Here is a 27,186-nt window from a genome sequence, read left to right on the forward strand (position 1 = left end):
AGTGGAAGGGGGAATTGCTGATGAGGACAAGGATCAGGGTGCCTGCAGGGCTCACATTCCTTCAATCTGGAGATCATCTGGTATCAGGTGATGATGGTTAACTGTGACCCTCTCTGGAAGAGTACTTCATCAAGTAGTTGACACCTTCATTTGGTGGAAGTTTTAGTTCTGCAGAAAAGCTCAAAGAAAATGTAATGTATATCCCTTGAGGGGGACCAGGACCCTGCTCCAATGGTTGCACTATTGTTTCTTGACTGTTCCTTCCTTGTCTCCACATTCCCTCCATTCCCTGAATAACAGCTGTTTGAACCTGCCCTCAGGGAAGGGGACAGGAAAAGGCTTTTGCGCCCAGGAGGGTCATAGGATTCTGCTGGGATTCATGACTTCTATAAATAAAGCTGTTATAAACATTCATGTACAAGTTTTTGTGTAAATATCTGTTTTAATTTCTCTGGGATAAATTTCCAGGAGTTCAATTAGTGGGACCAAGGCAATGGCACCCCACTCCAGTATTCTTGCCTGGAAAATCCCATGGACGGAGAAGCCTGGTGGGCTGCAGTCCATGGGGTCGTGAAGAGTCGGACACGACTGAGCGACTTCACTTTCACTTTTCACTTTCATGCATTGGAGAAGGAAATGGCAGCCCACTCCAGTGTTCTTGCCTGGAGAATCCCAGGGACGGGGGAGCCTGGTGGGCTGCCGTCTATGGGGTCGCATAGAGTCGGACACGACTGAAGCGACTTAGCAGCAGTAGCAGCAGCATGGTAATAACATGCTTAATTTCGTAAGAAACTGCAGTTGTTTTCCAGAGTAGCTGTACGATTTTCCATTCCTACCAGCAATAAGTCAGTGATAGCTTTTTTCCTGCATCCTAACAGTGTTTGCTGCTGTCACTAGTTTTATTGTAGTCATTCCTCTGTAGTGATACACATTGTCATTTTAGTTTGCATTTTCTTGTGACACTGAACATTTTTTCCATGCACTTATTTGTCATTTGTATATCTTCTGTGAGAATTTTGTTCATTTTTTTTTCCCATTTTCTAATTTGTTTTTTTTTAAACTATTGAATTTTGAGATTTGTTTTCTGAATACTAGTCTTTTGTTGGATATGTGGACTGCAAATATTTTGTCCCAGACTGAAGCATATTTTTTATTGGCTTTTATAGAACAAAGTTTTAAATTTTGATGTACCTGTATAATTGAGAAAATACTGAATTACAAATTAAGTCTGAAATCTGAGTATTTCTCATTATCAAATTATCTCAAAATAATCAATTGTAGGAATTACCAGAGAGATGGTTGTAAATTTTAGAAATAGGATTTTAGTTTAAAAGGAAATACAAAAACCTAGCATTTGTTAAGGATGTCTATGTGTCAGACACTAGTCTATGAGGGAATTATTCTTATTACTACAACCTAACAATTGTGAAGTGAGCGTATAGCCAGGTAAAGGCTACCTAGACTTCTGTCAGATCAACCCAGAACCTCACAGACAAGGTAATTAGAGGGTAGCAGCTTATATTTGTGTTTACTTCAGAAAGAAGCCAGAGATAGACTACAAAGAGTACTTTGGACTTTCTCAGGATGTTTATTCTTTAACTTAAAAACCTAAGTGTTTTCAGAAGAGAACATTTCTTGAGATAGCCCAATGGTGAGTAGGCACTTACTCCTATTCTACTTCTCCATGGAATAACTTTGCTCCCTTGGAGTTAAAAGTTCAGTGTTCCAGAGAAAGCTCTGCCTCAGGAATAATCATTCCTGTTTTGGTGAACTCTGAAAATATCTCCATTTTGGAATATCCGGAACATTATAATTATTCTGCAAGTATTGTAAGGGATGCAACTTTATAATATTTCAGCATTATTCATGTGTTTTCAATAGCCAGTTTTTTACAGCTTTCACAGTTCCAGAAGCTGAAGGGATTGTGTTCTACTGTCTGAACATAACACTACAAAGAAAATATTTGGAAGATTTCAGTGTTATTTATTATGGATGGCTAGAGGCCTTGAAGTTAATCATCTACATTAAAATATCCACTGTATGTCTTTTTCCCCATCTACATCTTTAGTATTTCTATGTTTCCAAAGATCTCATCATTATACACTTTCCAGCAAAATTTAAAAGGCCTCATTAAATCTTTTAAATATTCAGATTTAAAAGATTACAAAACTATGCTGTGTTTAAAAAAATGTCCTTACATTTTATATTCTAAAATTACCTCGAGAGATTTCTTAAAAATACTGATGCTTGGGACCAACATAAATCAATTAAATTAGAGTTTCTGGGGGTGGGATCAGTATTTTTAATAGCTTTTCAGATAATTATAATGCACTCCCAGGGATGAAAATCTTGAAATTAAATTTGATAAGTGATGGAAAAAAATAGATAATTATTATCCACAGAAAGCCTTAATTTTTAAAATTTTTCTATATATTTGCATTTTTGTTTTAATTCTAAGTTGGTGTTATCCTGATTTTATTTTGAGTCATATAAAAAAGAAAAGAGATGAGACACATAAAAATGAACTTTTCAGTCTTAGTTGTAACAAAATTAAATTTTGAGTCTCTACTTAAAATTTAAGGGACTTATTTGTTTATTTTTTTAGTGATATGTGGAAAATATTGTTAATTATATTTATTTTAATATTGTGTAATTTCTTTTACCAATGTATGGAATGTTTCCATTATGAGGGCAATTACATCATTTTGGCAAGTCATATTGTCTAAATTAAAAGTAAGATGGTTTTAATCAAAATGTTCAAACAAAATAATAAATTAAAGGAAATCTTGGTTTCAAATAATGAGTGTTAGAATCAAAGCAGATAGATTATCTCTGCTCCTTTCAGTAATAGAAAAGATAAGTAAAAAGATAAGTTTTCCTTATCATTAAGGTTTTTCAATTTAAGTGATGACTTTTCTTCCAATGGTATACCTATTATATTATTGAGTCTGGGTTATCTATTTGATAAACAGATCCAGATAATTTTAAAAATAAATATATCTGGCAGAAAGGACTCTAATGCAGAGTGTATTAGTAATGCACTAATGGCATATTCTTCAGACAGACCTTAGAGCCCTTTCAGGACTTTTTAGTCTTAGTCACCCACACTGAGAATCTTCCAGTACAGACATAATTACATTTATTTGTGTACATTCCAGGACACTTTTATAGGCGTGCTCACATTTGATCTGTTTTCTCATGGCTATTGACTTAGCATGCTAAAAGCAATAAGTAGCTTCAATTGCATCAAAACCACTGTGTTCACTGCTAAATGATTTATCTTTTGAAACAGAGATCTGATTCAGAAATTATTCTAATAGAAGGATACCAATTAATTCTTCAGTGTTGCTAAGACCTAAACATAATAACACAATTTTTAAGTTGTATGTAAAAATATTTATATTAATGAGATTTATAAATAGTTGCTTCGAAACATACTAATCTATGAAAACATATGTAACCAATTCCTAAATTCATAATAAGATTTTTTAAATATTTAAATTCTCTTGTATATATCTGGAAATAAACATGCTCAAGAGCATTCAGGGATTAACTAATATATCTGACAGGAGAAAGGTATATGTAGGTGGCTAAGTGAATACAGATACAGGTTAAAATAGGAACTTTACCTTTTTTTCCCTGTGAACCTTAAATTATTAATCCTAAAGTACTTTTTTTAACACTGATATTAAAAAATCTAAGCCATACCAAGTAGCTCTATTGAATCACTGTGCTTCATCCCTATCTTCATAATATATGGAGATAGGTAGTATATTTAAAGGAAATTGTTGTGGAGATAATTCAACTTTACTAGGCAGAACTCCTTGAAGACAACTTATTTCAAAATGGAGTTAATTAAATAACCCATACCTTCATTCAAGATTTATAATTTTATCTCTGCTCTAGGCATCATGCTCTGTGCTAAAGACAAAAAGCTCACGAACACACAGTTCCTTTCCCCTCAGCACTCACAATCTAGGAACAAAGATGTAGAGTAGTAGAAACTGGGGAACTATGGCCCAAAATCTGCAATTTCCTTGCTCTGTGTCACTGCTTTACAAAACCTAAGTTTGAGTCTAGAAACTGCAGAATTTTAGCTAGTTGAGAAAGTTCTGATATTGTGGGTTAGTGTGGAGTTGAGCATATTCAGTATGTACCCTCTCTTTCCAAAAAGGGGTTGTTCAGTTCAGTTCAGTCACTCACTCAGTCGTTTCCGACTCTGCGACCCCATGGATTGCAGCTCGCCAGGCTTTCCTGTCCATTACCAACTCATGGAGCTTACTCAAACTCATGTCCATCGTGTCGGTGATATAATCCAATCATCTAATCCTCTGTCATCCCCTTCTCCATCCTTCAAACTTTCCCAGCATCAGGGTCTTTTCAAATGAGTCTGTTCCTCTCATCAGGTGGCCAAAGTATTGAAGTTTCAGCTTCAGCATCAGTCCTTCCAATGAATACTCAGGACTGATTTCCTTTAGGATGGACAGGTTGGATCTCTTTGCAGTCCAAGGGATTCTCAAGAGTCTTCTCCAACACCACAGTTCAAAAGCATCAATTCTTTGGTGCTCAGCTTTCTTTATAGTCCAACTCTTACATCCATACATGACTACTGGAAAAACCATAACTGACTAGATGGACCTTTGTTGGTAAAGTAATGTCTCTGCCTTTTAATATGCTATCTAGGTTGGTCATAGCTTTTCTTCCAAGGAGCAAGTGTCTTTTAATTTCATGACTGCAGTCACCATCTGTAGTGATTTTGGAGCCCCCAGAATAAAGTCTCACTGTTTCCAGTGTTTCCCCATCTATTTGCCGTGAAGTGAAGGGACCAGATGCCATGATCTTCGTTTTCTGGATGTTGAGCTTTAAGCCAACTTTTTCACTCTCCTTTCACTTTCATCAAGAGGCTCTTTAGCTCTTCTTTGCTTTCTTCCATAAAGGAGGTGTCATCTGCATATCTGTGGTTACTTATATTTCTCCCAATAATCTTGATTCCAGCTTGTGCTTTATCCAGCCTGGCATTTCGCATGATGTACTCTGCATATAAGTTAAATAAGCAGGGTGACAATATACAGCCTTGACATACTCCTTTTGCTATTTGGAACCAGTCTATTATTACATGTCCATTTCTAACTGTTGCTTCCTGACCTGCATACAGATATCTCAGGAGGCAGGTCAGGTGTCTGGTATTCCCATCTCTTTAAAACTTTTCCACATTTTGTTGTGATCCACACAGTCAAAGGCTTTAGCGTAGTTAATAAAGCAAAAGTAGATGTTTTTCTGATAAGGGTTGAGGACACTTAAAAACATTCCCTAAGATGAAAAAGACAGAAATATTAATTTTAAAAATCAAGGTGTAGGGTAATTAGAACTCTCTGTTGAAGCCAGGAGGCAAGTTTGTGGTATAAATGCAATTGCTTTACAAGTGCTGGAGATGGGTCACAAATCTGACTCTTCGGTTTCTTTGCAGCCAAAGCAAAGACAGAAATATGATCAGTTACAATTTTTATATTTTCCACATAAAGCTTTTCCTGGCACTGAGCCCTGAGAGAAATTCCTCCCACGGGTCCTTATATAAAGAGGTCACAGTGTGATGTATTATTTCGGACACTATATCCTGTGAAGTATAACAGTGGGTTTCCTATGGCTACTTCTTATGGCACCTTTCATTTATACCAAGAGCAAATGCTAAAGTCCAATTCAGAAGAAATTCAGAGAGAGAGACAAAGCCTTAACAATCTAAAAATGCAAATAATTCTCTGATGATTTAACTTGATTGAGAAATAAAATTTAGAATATCTAGGGTGATAGATACCCTGCCTTAAAGAGAATTTGTTAATTTGATTCCTGTTGAAAATTCAGCAACAGAAACTTTGGGGTTATATTTGAACCATAAATCTATAGTAAAGATATGCTTCAGCTGAATTAAAGATGGAATTATATGCTTTAGATGGTCAACTAAGTAGAAGGTAAAATAGACCACTTATAACATTAAGGTGTCTAAACCAGAATTTATTTATACTAGAAAAGATATATGGTGGTGGCTTAGGAACTACATACAGAATAACCAAACTTTCATTAAAAAGAAAAAAAAAGAATGATGAATGACTTTCACCGTGAAAATATTATCTCATAGAATATGACTATGTAGCTTTTGATTATTTTGTGATAGTAATGAAAGCTAATGACCCACAGTATTTATAAAAATTCTTTTTGAAAATTTTATCCCTTCAGTGTCTAATTCTATACCTTGTGATTTCCTGGTAAACTTTCCAGACTTTCATCAAGAAAACATACCAATAAGTCAGTAAATAGCTTGGATATTATATAGACTTGTTTTATTGTTGCTACTTGATTAAAACTGGTCCGCTCACTAACTGTAGTTGAGAGTATTAAGCTATGTTATCACTTTTTCCGTGCAATTGAACTCAGTGATTCTCTGTTTGTTTTCCTTCTTTCTTCCATCTTCCCTTTTTTCTTACCTTTTCTTCCTTTCCTCTTTTTTTCCTTTTTTATCTTAGGTTTTTGTTTTTTTGTTTTGTTTTGTTTTTATAGAGAAGGGACTTTTTTGTGTCTTTTATTCACTTCATTCTGTGAGGGAGGTCCCATAAACAGATTATTTATTGTATGCCTGCTTTGTGCCCATATATGCTTCTTTCACAAGTATTAATAGTTGTGAGTCACAGAACACCAACATGAAGCCACAGCATTCATTTTATAACGTGGATGGATCATGAACCTACTGAGGATGCCTATAATTAATTAGATGTATATCCTTGGCAACCAAAATGTACGTGTCCTGAGACATTTGAAAACCAAGAACACCCCTATAATGTAGGGGATTGTTCATAAACTACTATAAAGTGAACTTACAGTGACACATCCTGCAGGGACAATGGTCTTAAGCCATTGGCTTGGTTCACTTCTTTTCTGTATGGTTTATTTCTCAATGACAGCTCCTAAATGAGCTCAATTCATTGCCACACTTCAGTGAAATTGTTAATTGTTGAAATTCTATCTTTGGATTTACTTGAAGAGTACTGAAAACCACCACTTTAAATCTGTAACTTTCTAAGGTAGATTTTACTGAAAGTAAAGGGGAAATTAGAAATTTCATTAATAAAATAAGTATCCCCAATAACTGTTACACAGTAATGCTTTCTGAGGCAAAGCAGTATAACGAAGAAAGAAAACACTCAATTTAGAAATAGAAACCTTAAAATCTCTGGAATGTCCACTTACCTACTGTGGCCTCAAATAGATTTCTTGACTATTTTGGGTATTGTTTTCCTTATCTGTAAAATGAAGCAATCTTAAAGTTGCAAGATTATTGTGATAATCAGAGATAACCATTGTGTTATAAAAGTATATTTTTTGACTAATAGTTAAAACAGTATTGAATCTCCCTGTTAGCCAGATCATATCTTTAAAAACAAAAATCTGAGCTTGCAACTTATTCTTTCCCCCAAATCCAGTGCTAGGTGAATATTACAGTTTAAGTGGCTACCGTTATGGTTAAGTTGTATCATTTAATTACAGGTCTATCAATAGACTATGTGGAAAACAAACTTTATTGGATCAGTTCAGGAAATGGAACCATAAATAGATGCAACCTGGATGGCAGTAATTTAGAAGTAATAGAGACAATGAAAGAAGAATTAACAAAAGCTACAGCCCTAACCATCATGGGTAAGTACAATGGTTCTATATCTCTGATGCTTGTATTGATTGGGTTTGATTAATTATGACCTATTAAAAGCTTAAAAAAGTTACTGCTCCATTAACACTAGAAGCACATTCAAGTTGCACATCTCTAAGAGAGTTTTTCTTTTCTTTTTTTCTTAACCTTATCAAACAAACTTATAAGATTATCCAGGTCAGGGACTGTTAGCAATACTAACTTCACTGTTATTGATTCTTGGCTTATTATTATTGATATTATTTTAACTATTATTTTCCATGTTCTACTATAATATTCTAAAGTGCAATGGCAGTGGGTATTTGTCAAAATAAAGAAAAATCTTATCTCTGCTTATAAAGGATAGCTTGATATACACAGATAATTGAAAAAACAAGTCCACAGTATCATTGACTAATGCTTTAAATTCTTTCACGAAAATGCTTTATACATACACAAATGCACAAGGATTATACCTGACAAGTGGTTAGAGTAGAAATTTATTTAAAATTGTCTCATAAAGCAATAAGAAAGTGAGATTAGTTTGTATTACTTGACTTTACCAAATTAAGAAGAAAAAAATGATTTTTGTGTATTTGTACATAGTTTAAATCACCTGAATAAAAACAGCAGAGTCTAAATTCTTAAAATGGTTTGATAAACTGCAACAATTCCCAAAACAACATTCATACTATGTTTTCAAAAACTGAGTTCCAATAAACTTCATGAAATCAAGCCACTGGCAAATACTGTAGCCACGGAACCTGATAAGTAGAGGAAGCATGTTACAAATATGTCATAACATTTCAAGGGATGACTTTCAGTGAATGTATATACATATCACATAATTTATGTACTATAAAAATCATTGCCTTATAGAAAAATGTAGGCTTTATAAAAATTTATTTCTGCTAACATGATTGCTACCAACCTTGCTATGAGTAGGAAATGAATACTAAACTTACAGAACTCATTGCTATGAACAAAATCTCAAGAAATGGCACAGTAGTCCATTTTAACAATAAAAACACCAATTTTGTTTTCTGCTGTAAAGTAAAGAAAAAACTTGGATGAAATCATTATGTATATATTGGGTCAGTGGTGTGCATCTTACATGACATCAGTGCCATATGGGAACCAACCTTGAGTAAATTAACATTTTTTGCTTTTAACAAGTGGATAGTTATATATGTGTACCTCTCCCTGTCACCATAATTTGATTAACCCTGGAAGATAAAAAATGAATTAAAACAAAACCTATTAATATCTATATTGTCAGTGCATCAACTAGATATATCAAAATATATCATCAGTTTGAGGGCTTAAAGGACATCACCATAGAGAAGCAGATGAGCAATGTCTACTCTCCGAAGTTCCCTATCTTGTCTTTGAATTTGCCCTTCTGTTGAGATTCCCCTTTCTTCATTCAGAGCCTCTATACTCTTTTTCTTTGGGGCTGGTATAAAGGGTGATGACCTGCTTCCTGCTGAGACTGAATAGTATAGTCATGTAAAAAAGGCAATAAAAAAAGTTAAAAAAAAAGAATCTTACCACTATCCAGGGGATTGCTGATGATTACAGGTACAAATGTTTAAGAAGAAATTTGCCTACAGTGATTCTTTTTGAAGTTGCACATTCAGGAACAAAGAAATAATTATTAATATGTTGTGACTGGTTATATGCCAGCTCCTCAGACTACCTAGATGAAAAGTAACTTAAAGTTTGTGTTTCATTAAGATTTAGGAGTGGTTTTCCTAAAAATTGAGTTAATAATCTCTTTGGACACATTGCTCAGTTTTTTTGAACCTCAAATATTATATCTTGTAAGTCTTCGGGGTTCCCAGTTTTACTTGGAATGGTATATACAAAATAAACTGAAAAGAGCTTTGAAATATTAAATCAAGTAAAGTAGTAGGACATTAGATTAAAATAAAGGAATTGTTTGATGAGTCAACCAAGTGCAAGACCCAAAGACCAAAATTGCTACATCTAAGTCTCCCAAAGACGTTGATACTTCTTTCAAGAGGTAGAATTCAACTTCTCTCCCCTTGAGTGTGGGCTGGACTTAGTTGCTCACGTCTAATGAATAAAATAAGGCTGATGTGATGGTGTGTGACTTTGGAGATGAGATCATAAAAATCATGAGCCTTCCTTCTTGCCCTCTATCTCGTGGGTTACTAACTCTGGGCAAAGCCAGGGACATGTTGTGAGGCTCCACAAGCAGCCCTCTGGGGAAGTTCATATAGCAAGGAACTGAGACCTCTAGCCAACAGCCATATGGGGGAGTCTTCTTGAAGCTCTCAGCACAGTCAAGATTTCAGCTGACTATATCCAAAGCCAATATATTACAGCAACCTCAGGAGAGAGTCCAAACCAGCACCAGCCACTCACATGCTGCTGCTGCTGCTAAGTCGCTTCAGTCGTGTCCAACTCTATGCGACCCTATAGACGGCAGCCCACCAGGCTCCCCCGTCCCTGGGATTCTCCAGGCAAGAACACTGGAGTGGGTCACCATTTCCTCCTCCAATGCATGAAAGTGAAAAGTGAAGTCGCTCAGTCGTGTCCGACTCTAGCGACCCCATGGACTGCAGCCTACCAGCCTCCTCCAGTGGCTCCCAGATTCTGGATCCATAGAAACCATGTGAAAAAATAAACATTTACTGTTTTAAGAGCCTAAGTTTTGGGGTTAACTTGTTACACAGCAACAGATAACTAATTCATATGTCCTTCCATCCATAGAGCTCGTTCATTAATGATGAACAGATTCACAGACTCAAGTACTTATTTAATAGAGAAAGGCAAGTTATGAATAACAGGTATAATAATGCAGTAGCACAACATATTAGTAAGTAGCAACTGAGTCTAGGCTTTAATACCTAGACTTGAGAATGGCAGGAAGTGTGATAAAACTGGAGAGAGCTAATGGAGCACTTGAGGTAGAACACCTCTCAGTTCCACTAATTTTTGGCATAAGGAATGTTAACCAGTTGTGTCAGAGCTTTCATTTTTCACAAGAAGCAAGAAATCCATGATTCAATTATCTCACAATTTTTAATGTTAGTCCATAATCACATTTAAAAATATACCATGCCGGCCAACATACTGTATAAGCTAATTGTGAAGGATAACACCCTACAAACCAAAAAACTAACTACCAAATAATAACAACAATATTACTATAACAATCCTCTATGTGTTTGATTCAGCTCAGAGGCACCAGTTAGCTACCATCTCTGGTTCCATTATTCTTTTTTTTTTTTTTAATTTTCATTAATTTAAACATGTAATACCCATACATATTTGGGATTTTATATAATATTTATTTTATATTGGAGTATAGCCAATTAATAATTTCTTGATAGTTTCAAGTGGACAGCAGAAGGACTCAGCCATATATTATACATATGTCCATTCTTCCCCAAATTTCCTTCCCATTCAGGCTGCCATGTACTATTGTGCAGAGTTCCCTGTGCTATAAGTAGGTCATTGTTGGTTATCCATTTTAAATATCCCTAATCTTTTCCCCCTGGTAACCATAAGTTCATTCTCTAAGTCTGTGAGTCTGTTGTGTAAATAAGTTCAATTTTATCATTTCTTTTCAGATTCTGCATATAATGGATATCAGCATATATCTTCTTCCTCTGTCTGACTTACTTCACTTAGTATGGCAATCTCTAGGTCCATCCTGTTGCTGCAAATGGCATTAGTTCATTTTTTTAAATGATTGAGTTAATATTCCATTGTATACATGTACCACACCTTCTTTCTGTCATCTTTTATATTACTGACTTTGAACTGTAGCTTGAAGAGGATGGAATTAAGACAGTTAATGCCCATCTATACCCCACTCCAGTACTCTTGCCTGGAAAATTCCATGGACGGAGGAGCCTGGTAGGCTGCAGTCCATGGGGTCGAGGAGAGTCGGACATGACTGAACGACTTAACTTTCACTTTTCACTTTCATGCATTGGAGAAGGAAATGGCAACCCACTCCAGTGTTCTTGCCTGGAGAATCCCAGGGACGGGGGAGCCTGGTGGGCTGCCGTCTATGGGGTCGCACAGAGTCGTACACGACTGAAGTGACTTAGTAGTAGTATACTGTTAGAGGGGACTTGTAGAAAAAAAAAAAAAAATCTGGTAGAGCTGATTTATTTTACAGGGGAGAAAGGGTTCCTCTTCTAATGAACAGGACATGATTTCCTACAAGGCTTTCATGGTCTTATTCCACGAGACTGTATTTTGCCTGAGGCACATATAGATAAAAAACATGAATGTGAGGTCAACCTTTTATTTGAGTTACTTCATTGTTGACAAAGAAATGTAATTTCTGGATGTGGAATTTATATCCTAATATCAGTGGATATTCATTTCTATTCATTCTTTTAACAAATATTTATTACTGCCTACCATGTAGCAGGCACTGTTATATATGGTAGTAAGACTCCTGACTTCTCAAACTTGCAGAAAAGCAAGGAAGACAGACAATAAGTAGGGTAGAAAACCCATAGAATTATAGGTAACTGTTAAGGGGCAAAAAAGAAAAAAAAATCAGGGGAAAGAGATATAAAAGTATATGAGTAAGAATAAAAATTTAGGTTTTAGGCTGAATGTCCAAGAAGAGTGAAGGAATGCCATATGAACCAACAAAAACCGTTTCAGTTGTTCCTTTTGTTTTCAACTTTTATGTTATATTTTAAAAGTTTTGTTCTGAAAAAAAGATCTTTTTAAATAATTTAATAATATCAAATCTTCATGGGTGATTCTGGTAATTTACCAGGTGAGACATCTTTAAAGTTAGCCATGGTTCAAATGCAATGTTGTTTGTGATTCACTTTTTATCCAGTGAGTCTGAAGTGATTTACACATTGTGTACAATGGCTATTTAACTTCTATTACCTTTTGCTCTGGACTGAATGTTTGCATTCCCCCTAATTTATATGTTGAAGCCCTAATATGAAGGTATTAGGAGGGGGCCTTTGGGAAGTAACTAGGTCATGCCATTAGAGCTCCCATAATGGGATTAGTGTCCTTCAAAAAGACCAGAGAGCTAGACTCACTATCTCTCTCTATAGTGTGAGAATACAGCAAGCAAGTGCTGGCATCCTGATCTTGAACTTCCAGCCCCCAGAACTGTGAGAAATAAATATCTGTTATTTAAGTTACCCAATCTATAGTATTTGTTAAAGCAGCCAAACTTACTAAAATACTTTCCTAGTTATCAAATATAAGCTGACCTAGCCTAAAACTTTGGACATCAAATTCTTTCCCATTTAAAAAAAAAATGACTTTGTCAATTGTCTTTTCCCAGATATCAGAGCTAACAAATATAATGGGCTTCCCAGGTGGCACAATAGTAAAGAATCCCTCTGCCAATGCAAGAGAATGCAAGAGAGGCAGGTTCAATCTCTGGGTCAGGAATGTTCCTTGGAGGAGAAAATGACAGCCCACTCTAACATTCTTGCTTGTAGAATCCCATGGACAGAGGAGTTTGGTGGGCTACAGTCTATAGGATTGAAAAGATAGTACATGTATAGGATTGAAAAATTGTACATGTGCCTGAGCATACATGTACACAATAAATATAATAGTTTTTGCTTTCGAAAACAATAGCTAATAGCTCTAAAATTATGTCTAATTCTTATTTTTCTTAGATAATTTTTCTCAGTATTTAACAGTAATTTTTAAAAGAATTTTCTTTTATAAATATACTTCAGTTCCATGAGATAAGTTTACTCTAAAACATTTTTGACATGATTTTCAAATGGTTTATGTTTCCAAATAGTGTACAGTCAGTATGCTATATTCAACTTTTGATTAGCTAGTTCTCAGATATAGAACTTTTTTGTTTGTTTTTATTCACCCTTTTCTCATAATTTTTGGCATTTTCGTGATCATTAATGTCTTCAGGATACAGTAAGGTAACCACAAATTAATCAAGTTCCTATTCACTCTTAAGTGCCTTTATGAGGAGAAAGAGGTTAAAACTATTGATTAAAATTAGAGTTAGTGACTTATTTATGGATTATATTTAACATACTGTTCCTCTTCACTGACAGTGTATGCAGTTTGAGAGCAGACTGCATATATTTTATCTGCACTGAAGAGAAAGTTAGAAAAATCAGTTCATGGATTTAAAGGAAAATACACAAGTGAAATAAATGTACTGCCAGAAATAGGCTTAATAATATTTGGAGAAAATTAAGATGGAATTCAGGAAATAGCAGGATGTTAACTTAGCTCTATTTTATACATTCAGGGTGAGTCAGGAAAGACCTGGGGCAAATGGACTATAGATTTAAAATAGAAGTGAGGCTGTTCTGTGCTCAGTCGCTTAGTCATGTCCAACTCTTTACAACCCCATGGACTGTAGAAATAAGTTTCCTCTATCCATTGGGATTCTCTAGGCAAGAATATTCAGAGAAGACAGTGGCACCCCACTCCAATACTCTTGCCTGGAAAATCCCATGGACGGAGAAGCCTGGTAGGCTGCAGTCCATGAGGTCGCTAAGAGTCAGACACGACTGAGCGACTTGACCTTCACTTTTCACTTTCATGCATTGGAGACGGAAATGGCAACCCACTCCAGTGTTCTTGCCTAGAGAATCCCAGGGATGGGGGAGCCTGGTGGACTGCTGTCTATGGGGTCACACAGAGTCAGACACGACTGAAGCGACTTAGCAGTAGCAGCAGCAGCAGCAGCAGGCAAGAATATTGGAGTGGGTTGCCATGCCCTCCTCAAGGGGATTTCCCAACCCAGGGATCGAAGCCAGGTCTCCTGCATTGCAGGCAGGTTCTTTACCATCTGAGCCACCAAGGAAGCCATAAAATGAGGACACAGGAATTATTCAAGCAAACTTGACAAAATTTGTGTGTCTGAATAGAAAATCCTTGATATTTTTTTATTTAATGGTCAGCATCTTATTCAATCGTAGGTGATGTTTATACAGTCCATTCAAACATGTCACGTAGTAATTTGTCAAGTTTTGCTCAGGCAAGAGTTTGAGTCCTGGACACTACAAGAGGTGTGACTTTGAATTTAAACCTCCACCCCATGCTCACACTCAGTGAGCTTTTTATTCATTAGCTCATATGTTACTCCATTGCATATATAGTATACCCATTGAGATTCAAGCATACATGTACTTTTTTAGTTTCATTTTGTGGTACAATATGATCTTTGGAAATTGTATTTACCATGGTATTTATAGATACAAATTCCAAAGTTAACATGGCAAGTTCTTCTTGAATGTCAAGAAGTGTGTATGTGTGTGTTGCTAAAGAACCTGTCTGCCAGTGCAGGAGATGTAAGACATGAGGATCCAATTCTTGAATCAGGAATATTCCCTGGAGGAGGGCATGGCAACCCACTCCAGTATTCTTGCCTGGAGAATCACATGGACAGAGGAGTCTGGAGGGCTACAGTCCACAGGGTCGCATGGATTCGGACATGACTGAAGTGACTTAGCACGCATGTGCACGTGCATGCATGAGTGCACACACACACACACACATATGTGTATATATATATTAGTAGCATTCTTTACGTGTTTAAATCAGACAGTTTTTTTTTTTTTCAAATATTTGTTTATTTATTTGCTTGTACCAGGTCTAAGTTGCAGCATGTGGGATCTAATCCCCTGATCAGGGATCCAACCCAGGCCCCTTGCATTGGGAATGCAGTCTTAACCACTGGACCACCAGGGAAATTCTAAACCATAGACTTTCAGAATGAAATGTTACCTTGTCTATAGTCCACAGGATCACAAAGAGTTGGACACAACTGCAGGACTTTCACTTTCATTTTTGTGCCTTCTAAGTCGCTTTAGTGGTGTCTGACTCTGCAACCCTATCGACTATAGTTTGTCAGGTTTCTCTCCCCACTGGGATACTGCAGTGGGTTGCCATTTGCTCCTCCAGGGTATGTTCCCAGGGGTTGAACCCCCCTCTCTTATGTATCCTGCATTGGCAGGTAGGTCATTTACCACTAGCGCCCCCTGGGGAGTCCTTCGAGATCATTCAAGTTACTTCGTCAGTTGAAGAAATGTACTTTAGATTCCTGTTCTTAATATTCACTAACCAGCAGTGGATATGGGACAACTACTGACTTCTACCTTTAATTTTCTATTCTGCAAAAATATGAGCTTTGACCATAAGATCTACAAAATTTTAAAAACTTGTATGATTTTATCACTAACAGATTAACCCAGGGTGAAGGAAATTGTTTAAAATTAACCATTATCTAAGTTAAAGTAGTACACCAGAAGCAATAAAATTGTGGCTAAAAATAAAATTAATGTGTAAAGTTATGTTAAATCACAATTCATATTAATCTTTTAGAAGTTGGGCAAAATTATTCAATTTAACTTTTAGTTGAGAATTTGGTGGATGTTTACAACCTAGGATTACTCAAATTAGTTGTTTTAAAATAGGCTTCTACTTTTTATAAATACCAAAAGTGAAAGTGGGGAGTGAAAAAGTTGGCTTAAAGCTCAACATTCAGAAAACGAAGATCGTGGCATCCAGTCCCACCACTTCACAGGAAATAGATGGGGAAACAGGGGAAACAGTGTCAGACTTTATTTTTCTGGGCTCCAAAATCACTACAGATGGTGACTGCAGCCATGAAATTAAAAGACACTTACTCCTTGGAAGGAAAGTTATGACCAACCTAGATAGCATATTGAAAAGCAGAGACATTACTTTGCCAACAAAGGTTTGTCCAGTCAAGGCTATGGTTTTTCCTGTGATCATGTATGGATGTGAGAGTTGGACTGTGAAGAAGGCTGAGCGCCGAAGAATTGATGCTTTTGAACTGTGGTGTTGGAGAAGACTCTTGAGAGTCCCTTGGACTGCAAGGAGATCCAACCAGTCCATTCTAAAGGAGATCAGCCCTGGGATTTCTTTGGAAGGAATGATAGCTGAAACTCCAGTACTTTGGCTACCTCATGTGAAGAGTTGACTCATTGGAAAAGACTCTGATGCTGGGAGGGATTGGGGGCCGGAGGAGAAGGGGACGACAGAGGATGAGATGGCTGGATGGCATCACTGACTCGATGCACGTGAGTCTGAGTGAACTCCGGGAGTTGGTGATGGACAGGGAGGCCTGGCGTGCTGCAGTTCACGGGGGTCGCAAAGAGTCGGACACGACTGAGCGACTGATCTGATCTGAAGTAACTATCTTCAACAACCATCTGATTCTTAGCATCATTTGAATAAACTGGCAAACTTATCTTTATAATAAAAGAAACTTTGAATAACAGTAAAGGCAAAATAAATAAGTAAATAAAGCTACACATTTTCTGTGGATACTTAAACCCTCTCAGTTGAAGTTTTATGTGCTACCAACTACAGTTGAAATATATTATATTATTGATCTGTTTCAAGTAGCAATTTGTAAGAATAAGCTTAATATGTAAATATTAGAAGGACATTGAATTTTGGCTACTGTTAGGATCAATCAAGGAAGAGAAAAAATATCCTTCAAGGGGGAGAGTGCATTTTCACTGTCTTATCAGAAACAAACTCAGTCCTGTATTGAATAAAATGTTAGCTTCTCTCAATTTGGCTATGAACACTTTTATTTTAAAGCAGTGTTAACAAAATAATCATTTGCCCTTTAGGGAGCCCTTGAAAGTCTTTACTAAATGTAGCCCTTAAAGACATCTGTTCATAGTTTCCAGAAGTTCACTTTACAAAATCAAAGTCATCATAATAGTTGCTGTGAAAATTCCCAGTGCATGGATAGTTTGCAATGGGAAACCAAGGTTGTCAGATTAAATGCTTGCAGAACCAGCTGAATAACAGATAAGGACATATCTATTTGCTTGAAAATACAGTGTAAATATTTTTGGGGATTAAATGATTTGAGTGTTCCCACTGGAGCTTCTACAACAAAGCACAATCATCTAGTCTCTTTGCTGACTGAAAAAAAAAAAAAAAAAAAGCCTTTAAGCTTAATGGCAAAAAATTTAGGCTCTATATACACTAACACTTAGGTTTGCACTGCTAATTTCTGTGGTATACTTTCATTATTTGATTCTGTTTTCTTTTCAGAATTATATTTGGTATGATAATATGTTACAATTTATTAAAAATAAAGCATAACCTAGCCCTCAGTTTGCATACTTGTAAATTGCCTCAGATCTAAAATACACTCTATAAATAATAATAGAAATGTAAAAAGTGTATGTACAATAATCAATCAAGTAAAACTGGTACAGAGAAATCATCAAAACTTTTTTTTTCTACTTTATTTCTTGAGATGAATTATTATAGCAAACTGTCACGGCATCGATGAAACATATAAATGATAGCAAGTGACAGGCTGTGAGTTTGCTGCATTTAGTCTTGTTAAGATCCTTAGACAGAGCACTTGCAGATTCACACTGAAATCTAGTCTGAAAGGATTCTATGTTATATTCTTATGACAAGGTGGTGGGTCTGATAACTTGCAAATTCTTGACTTTAATAGTCTACCTTAAGAAGTCATTTCCTCTGTTTTGTGCAAGGCAAGTCCACTTCACATGTTTTCAAGGGCAGTTTTTTCCTTTTTTTTTTTTTTTTTTAGTCAAAGCTTACTGAATATTTCTCTCCCTCTGAATGTGAAAAGCAGCTGAAACTTAGTTCCAAGGGGTTCTTACTACTTATGAGTTTCTTCCCCCAGCCTGTGGCTGATCTTTAGATTGCCAGTTTTCCTTTTATATATGATAGCTCTGCCCCTTTATTTGTTTTGCTTTCAGAGTCCAGTTAGACACTCACTAACATTTTATTTAGGCTACTACAACTCTTTAACTTCTTTCCACTCTTCATATCTCTGGTCCCCAAGCTATTAAGACCTGCAAAGTTCAGACCTGCTGTGGCACCCCCTCCCCGGGTCAAAATATTTCAGAGGCTGGAATACGCACTCAGAACTTACTCTGAAATGCTCATATTTTTTCTCCTTTTCATTCACCAGAAGCTGTTTGTCACAACATTATTAGTTTACCTTATGTGTGCTGAGTCGCTTCAGTCATATCCAACTCTTTGCCACCCTATGGACTTGTAGCCTCCCAGGCTCCTCTGTTCTTGGAATTCTCCAGGCAAGAATACTAGAGTGTGTTGCCATGCCGTCTTCCAGGCAGTCTTCCTGACCCAAGGATCAATCATGTGTTTCTGATGTCTCCTGCATCGACAGGCAGGTTCTTTACTGCTAGTGCCACCTTAGATAAAAGAAATTTAAGGATCAATAAGTTTTGTTAAAACCCAAAGCATTATTCATCCCACCTTACAGATAAAGAAATAGGGTCAAGAAGATTTGTGAAACCCAATCCTCTGAAACTGAAGCTGAGAGATCCTGACTCATGCCAAGGGCTGTTTCCACTACCAGGAAGAGCCTTCCCTGTCATAACTCTGCTTTTCATTCAGTCCTCCCCTACCCTTCAGTTGCAATGCATCAAGGCAAATTGTTCTCTTGTATCTGATCTTGGCGTATTTATTTCTATTTGTCTTATTCTTTGGCTGCCTTTCATATTTATCAGCCACCCTAATGGGTGAAATGGAGAAGGAAATGTCAACAACCCACTCCAATGTTCTTGCCTGGAGAATCCCATGGACGGAGGAGGCTGGCAGGCTACAGGCCCTCCAAAGCCTACTTCAGCTATTGTTGTTCCCTCATGAAGTGGTGCCAGTCACTTTGTGACTCCATGGACTGAAGCACCCAGGGTCCTCTGTCCTCCACTATCTCTGGAGTTTGCTCAAACTCATGTCCATTGAGTTGGTGATGCTATCTAACCATCTCATCCTTTGTTGCCGCCTTATCCTCCTTTCCTCAATCTTTCCCAGCATTAGGGTCTTTTCCAGTGAGTCAGCTCTTCATATCAGGTGGCCAAAGTATTGGGGCCTCAGCATCAGTCCTCCCCATGAATATTCAGGGTTTATTTCCTTTAGGATTCACTTCAAGTCCTACTTTAATTATATTTCAGTATTTAAAATTTTTTCCTCAGAGCCCCATTGTATTTTTCAGAAGTGATGAAATTTTGTGTTTCCTAATGAGCTAACATGTCTCATTTCTCCATAATTTGGGACCAAATTTTATTCATATATGCATTATTCATGACACACAACAAGATGCTTTGCACTGAGTACATTCACTAAGTAGCAGTAAAATGTATGAATAAATAAATCAATGACCATATACACACCAAACCTGTGCCACAGCAATCAAAGTGTATTTTCAATCAGAACAGGCAAATATTTATGCAGAATGATCACAACCATAAATATATTATCCAATTTAAATATATATTGAAATAAATGTGAAAAGAAAATACTTTCAAATATAAGGGTTTGAATTGAAAAGGGAAGAAAATGAATCACGTAAGTGTGTAAACATAATCATTTCTGACACATACTCTATATACATATGTATGTAGAAAAGCAAGAAAAGAAGTACTCTATTGAGTAATGCTTGTTGTCAAGGGAACCAAACACCTTGATGGAAGAAGAAGAAGAAAAAAATTATGCCAAAGCACACACAAGTGATAGAGTTCTAGAACAAACAAAACAAAAACTTTAGCTCTTAAAGGTGGTCTCTCACAGTTGGGCCTACCAGCATTATTCTCTTTAATGATAGTAATTGATGGTCTAAATAAATAAAGCATTCTAGTATTTAATTTACAAATTGTAACTCATGCAATTCTCACAGCAGTCCCCTGAGAGAGATACCATTAACACTGCTTACTCCAGAGCTCCCAGCCGAGGTTCAGTAGCATAAATTAATCACTCACTGTTACCTGGTTAGTAAACAGTGTAGCAAGCTTTCTAATCCATGATTCTTCATCTTTAAAGCTTGTGTTTCTTTCAGAAATTTGTCTTGTAGCTCTAGTTACACTAGGATATATGTGCACTGAGATGTATGTAAGCATATGCTTTGTAGTGGTACTTGTAATTAGATGTCCGGGGGAAGAAACCTTCATGTGTATTTTAAAGGACTAGCAAAATGAGTCATGAAATGTTCATATAAAATGAAATATTATGCAGCTATTAAAAATGAATTAAATCTATATATTGATTTGAACTACTCTCTAGAATACATTTTTAATTGAAAATAGTTACATTCAAAAAAGTTATACAGAATGCTCCAATTTTTTTTCACACTTATGCATTTATTTTCCCACGTGGCACTAGTGGTAAAGAACGCATCTGCCAAATGTAGCAGACATAAGGGACACAGGTTCAGTCCCTCAGTGGGGAAGATCCCCTGGAGGAGGGCATGGCAACTCACTCCATTGTTCTTGCTGGGAGAATCTCAAGGACAGAGGAGCCTGGTGGGCCCTAGTCCATAGGGTCACAGTCAGGCACAACTGAAGCTACTTAGCATGCAGACACACACACACATGCATTTATTTTAAAATTTTAGATAATCTTATGCTTTTTATGCTTCACTGTTTATCTCAGTAAGTATTGTTCAGAGAGCATCTACTCTCTAAATTTACACATTAGTGCTTATAGACACAGCAACCATGCAAAAGAAATATTGAAACTGCAGTGTTGCCTCTGAAAATAATGTGGGTGGTTCAAGGTCAAAGCTGGATCTCTAACATAATTCTGTCTACCTCCAGAGTTTTATTTCTTCTCACTATGCCAGTGATTCTCAAACCCAAGGTGGTTTTGTCTACTAGGGAACATTTGTCATTGTTGGAAAACATTGAGGTCACAGTTGCTGATAAGAAAGGGTTTCTACTAATTTTTGTGCTGTGCTTAGTCGCTCCGTTGTGTCCAACTCTTTGTGACCCCATGGACTACAACCCACCAGGCTCCTCTGTCGATGCGGATTCTCCAGGCAGGAATACTGAAGTGAGTTACCATGCCCTGCTCCAGGTGATATTCCCAACCCAGGGGTTGAACCCAGGTCTCCCGCATTGCAGGCGGACTCTTTACCATTTGAGCCACCAGGGAAGTGGGGTGAAAAGCAGGAATACTAGTAAACAAACTACAAGACTCAGTAGAATCCTCCATAACAAGGAACTGTTTGGCCCAAAATGTCAATAGAGCTGAATTTCAGAAACTTGCTCATACCAAAAAGACTCCTGATCCTCAGAGAACAAGCACCTGTACGAAACCTGATATTGTGACTGTAGGCCTATTATCACAGTTTTTGATTAAAATTGAGAGCCTTAAAAATATATACATAAAAACAAACCCTTGGTGTTTGTAACAGCTGCTGGTATGAAATTGTCTTGGAGTGAAAGATAGGGATAGATGGCAGAGAAAGGAGGGGATATATAGTTCTTTCATGTTTTCTTTCTTTCCTTTAATGTAACTTAATGAAAAAGAATCAAGATTTGCTTCTCATGTTTCTATTTATACTTATATATTATATCATAATACAGAGAGCATACTTATCTGTCCCAATTTTGATTCATTTACCAATTCAACCATTTATCAAGTGACTATTTTGAGCTGGGCACCTTGTAGGTGCTCAGCAAACAGCACGGCATGAAGCATGTAACAATTCCATTACTAAAGGGTCAGTATTCCTAGTGTGGGAAAACAGTGTACACTTGACACTTCGACAACATGGATTTGCTCTGCATGAATCCACTTATACAGAGATTTCTTTTTCATAGTAAATGCTACAGTATTTACTGTAATAGATATGCATTTGGTTGAAATCTTGGATGCAGATAAAGAGGGAGAACATAGTCAGAAAGCTGACTATAAGTTATACTTCGATTTTTAACTTCCAGGAGGGTGCAGTGCTCCTGAGTTTTCCAAGGGCCAGCTATAAAAGCAAATACTCAAGTAAAATAAAGTTTGTCAAGTCATTTAGGTACTTGGGGGAAGAACATCTGAGGGAGACAGATAAAACAGGAAATCAAATTTACTACGGATCATATTTTCAAATACTTTTTGGCTTTAGATGAGTTTTTGTTTTTATTTTTGTTTGCTTGTTTTAATGCTCTAGGTATTCACCTTACTCTCCTCCTCAGTGGAGCTTTTGCTATGTTTAAAAAATTCCTGATGTGTGTGTGTGTGTAATTTTAATGCTGCCATTAAACTAGTCTAGTAAAATAGGATATATAGTTAATTTATGCATATGAGCTAAAAGTAGTCATCTACATTAACTTTATTTCTCTAAAGGGAAGCTTTTAGTTTGTGTGTGTTGAAATTCTTAATGATGATGAAATTAGTTCTGCCCCATGTGTTTTGCTTTATTTCCAATTTATTTTATACAAAGTTGCTATTAATGATTATGCATTTTAATAAGAAAGAAGAGAAACTTCTAGTAAATATGATTATTTCAAGCTGTTATGGTTAATGTTTATAGAAAAACCATAAATCAGTCACATGAAGAAATTAATTATAGTTATTTAGAACAAACAACTTTGTAGAACTTACAGTTTGTTGCTTTAATTTCAAATGTTCTAAAATTAAAAGCTTGAATATTTATATGTTTATGAAATTGCATCATGCCAGTTAAAATTATCTCAATTTGGAAAAATTATAAACATATTCTTTTAAAAAAGCTTGAGTTTTTTGAGAGATTAAAATCTAGACACCAGAATATGCCTTTATAAAATATTACTCAGTAGAAAATATTCACAATATTTGTGAAACATGGAATATAATGCTTCAGAATGGTTATTTTAATGGAGGATTTTTAAAACACATCAGAAAAAATAATTCCTTCTATCACAAGGATTGAAAAAATGTTAATTCTCTTAGGTATATGAATGATCATCAGTGCAATTATAATAGATATTTATATAATTAGTATTGTCATGTCTATACCTGAATTATGTAAGCATGTTCTACTTCAGAAAATACAGATGATGAAAAGCTGGCCAGATAGCATATTATTTTAAAAGATTTAAATGATATTTACTTCAAAATCATATTTATAGACACTTTTCAGCAAAAGATGCAGTGATTTAATTGTTATATTGCATTTCTCTCTGTAATTCAATATATACAACCAGTCTATTTTAAATGTACTATAATTATGCTATGTATTTTAAGTGATTGTCTTTTCAAATCATACTTTTTCAAAAGGGATAATCTACTTTTTAGTGTACAGTGAGCAGTGTCACTGAGTTCAAACAACTTCAAATACACCACCTAAATTTTCTAAGTCATCAGTCTTCTAATTACCTTAATACTATTCATTAAAGGAACAGTAATATATGAAATCTATCCAGGCAATTTGCCCAGTACTAAGTAAAGCACATAGTTGTCTTCTCTGAGTACTCAAGCTACCATTAATGAAAACTAATAGCCCATCAAAATTTTCATTAAAAGTACTGTGAGAAATCTCCAAAGGACTATATGTGATTTTATTCCAGCAATTTTTGTCACCTAAAATTGCTGCGTTCCAATATGTTACTGTTCTTAATGCTAATTACCTTACAGAATGGATAAATACTACAATTCCAAAGTACATCAAGTACTATTTTTTTAACTAGATTATAATTAGTGATCAGAGAGTGGTTTCATTAACATAAATGGAATAATTAAATCATTTCAGCTTTACTGTACTTAAAAACATTAAATAGTGACTTTTAATCTTTTTGTAAACTACTAAAGGTTAACTTTTTTGGAATCATTTTCAGTAAAATTATATTGTTCATGTTCATGGCATTAAAATAAGAATAAATGTGAAAATGTATAATTCTTTGGAGTAGAGATATAACTATTTTATATTGTCCCATGTCTCCCTTCATTTAAAAATAAGAAATAGTAAGTGTTTAGAGTGGGAAAAGATTTAGTATACCTTAGACTTATGATAAAATTTTGAGTTAATATAATTATAGCAACATTTTAGTTAGAAAATGAAGGTAGAAAATGAAGCAAGAGAATTGGAGAGTTCATTCCAAAAGTCTGCCCATATTCTGTAGGTATTATCTGATGTTGGATCATAGAAAATAACTTGGAATCATGTCATGATCTGGTAGCATTATTCATTTAAACTGAGGCTAAACAATCAGCCCTGAGTCCTTGACTACAGTAATCCTGCTTATCCTTGGAGAATACATTCCAAGACTCCCAGTGGATGCCTGAAACTGAGGATAGTACCAAATCCTATATACAATATGGAAACATTGAATAGTACTAAATATTCCCCTATGATAAAGTTTAATTTATAAATTAGGCATAGAAGGAGATGAACCATAGTAACTAATCATAAAGTAGAACACTTATAAAAATATGTTGTAAAGTTATATGAATGTGATCTCTCTCTGTCTCTTAAAACTGAACATGAAGTCTGACTACTCACTGATCAAAAGCCAATAAAGAAGCAAGGTTGGTGGAAAGAAAAATGTGCTTTATTTTAGATGCCAGCAATGGCAGGGAGTGGGGGTGGGTGGATTCTGTCCAAAGGCCAAGCCACCTCCACTGACAATTGGTGGACAAGAGCTTTTATTGCTGGAGGGAATGGGTTACTTGCAGAAACAGCACACTCAGCTCTGACAACCATCTTGAAATTGGTCATGCAGTGGTTTGACCTGTGTTATCTTAAGTACAGTTAATCTTTAGTTTTAGGGTCAGTTTTTTTTTTTTTTTTCCCCTCATTTCCTTGAGGTCAGTTCTCTGCATTGTGTCATGGCTACAAGCTGGTCATCATGTAGTTAACTTCTTCCACTTAGTGGGGGCTTCAGTATCTATAAGACAGCTCATAGGATATGGTTCAGAATTTTATCTATAACCCTTGAAAAGGAACTAAAGGTCCTCAATTTTGCTTGGTGACTAAACTATCATTGTTTTGTCCTATTTGACAGATTTAATTTGCTTCAGCATTTTCTTACTTCTCTGATTATGCTTTAGCTAAAGTTTTTCTACAGAGCGAGAGCATGAGGGGGGCAAGGACCATAGAGTCCTGTTCCATTTCACTGTGAGATGATAAAGTGACTATGTGATGAGATGAGGTGACATGAATGGATAGGTGGTATGAGATAGTGCTAAGCTATTACTGACCTTCTGACTATCCAGCAGGAGGATCATCTACTTAGGATAATCCTGGATCACTGAGCCATGACAAGATGGATGTCATGAAGAAGATGTTGACAGTTAGGCTCTCCAGCCAAGATGGAGCTACTCATCATGCTACTCAGTTCAGTGTGCAATTTAAAAATTAAGAACTCTTTATTTCTTGAATTTTTCATATAATAGTTTCAGATCTTGATTGAACTTAGGTAACTAAAACCATGGACATTGAAAGCTCAGTTAAGGGAAAGCAAGTGAAAGTGTTAGTTGCTAGTCATGTCCAATTCTGTGACCCAGTGGGCTATAGCCCACCAGGCTCCTACGTCCATGGTATTCTCCAGGCAAAAATACTAGAGTGGTTTGCCATTTCCTTCTCCAGGGGATCTTACTGACTCTGAGGTAGAATCTGAGTCTCCTGCATTGCAGGTAGATTCTTTACCATCTGAGCCACCAGGGGAGCCCTCAGATAAGGGAGGATTACTGTATTTGACAGTTTGGTTCAATCCAAATTAGACTTTGATGGAAGGCATCTGATCATAGAAGATTTTGAAAAGTCAAAGAAAGGCAATGCCAAAGAATGCTCAAACTACCACAAACTGCACTCATCTCACACGCTAGTAAAGTAATGCTCAAAATTCTCCAAGCCAGGCTTCAGCAATACGTGAACCATGAACTTCTAGATGTTCAAGCTGGTTTTAGAAAAGGCAGAGGAACCAGAGATCAAATTGCCAACATCCACTGGATCATGGAAAAAGCAATAGAGTTCCAGAAAAGCATCAATTTCTGCTTTATTGACTATACCAAAGCCTTTGACCGGGTGGACCACAATAAACTGTGGAAAATTCTGAAAGAGACGGGAATACCAGACCACCTAACCTGCCTCTTGAGAAACCTATATGCAGGTCAGGAAGCAACAGTTAGAACTGGACATGGAACAACAGACTGGTTCCAAATAGGAAAAGGAGTATGTCAAGGCTGTATATTGTCACCCTGCTTATTTAACTTATATGCAGAGTACATTGGGCTGGAGGAAGCACAAGCTAGAATCAGTATTCTGGGAGAAATATCAATAACCTCAGATATGCAGATGACACCACCCTTATGGCAGAAAGTGAAGAAGAAATAAAAGCCTCTTGATGAAAGTGAAGGGGAGAGTGAAAAAGTTGGCTTAAAGCTCAACATTCAGAAAACGAAGATCATGGCATTCGGTCCCATCACTTCATGGGAAATAGATGGGGAAACAGTAGGAACAGTGGCTGACTTTATTTCTCTGGGCTTCAAAATCACTGCAGATGGTGACTGCAGCCATGAAATTAAAAGACGCTTACTCCTTGGAAGGAAAGTTATGACCAAGCTAGACAGCATATTAAAAAGCAGACACATTACTTTGTCAACAAAGGTCCGTCTAGTCAAGGCTATGGTTTTTCCAGTGGTCATGTATGGATGTGAGAGTTGGACTATATAGAAAGCTGAGCGCTGAATAATTGATACTTTTGAACTGTGGAGTTGGAGAAGACTCTTGAGAGTCTCTTGGACTGCAAGGAGATCCA

The 27,186-nt window shown here is 36.2% G+C and overlaps 1 protein-coding gene across 1 annotated transcript in view; it reads left to right on the forward strand.

Annotated features, from left to right (window-relative positions):
• Positions 1 to 27,186, forward strand: part of LRP1B (LDL receptor related protein 1B) — a 2,167,013-nt gene that overhangs the window by 1,492,464 nt on the left and 647,363 nt on the right. The window contains exon 32 of the mRNA XM_070768349.1: positions 7,537 to 7,686. Within this exon, the coding sequence (XP_070624450.1) occupies positions 7,537 to 7,686 (150 nt within the window). The remainder of the gene's footprint in view (positions 1 to 7,536; positions 7,687 to 27,186) is intronic.

Source organism: Bos indicus, chromosome 2 (genome assembly GCF_029378745.1).
Source record: "Bos indicus isolate NIAB-ARS_2022 breed Sahiwal x Tharparkar chromosome 2, NIAB-ARS_B.indTharparkar_mat_pri_1.0, whole genome shotgun sequence".
Lineage (NCBI taxonomy): Eukaryota > Metazoa > Chordata > Mammalia > Artiodactyla > Bovidae > Bos > Bos indicus.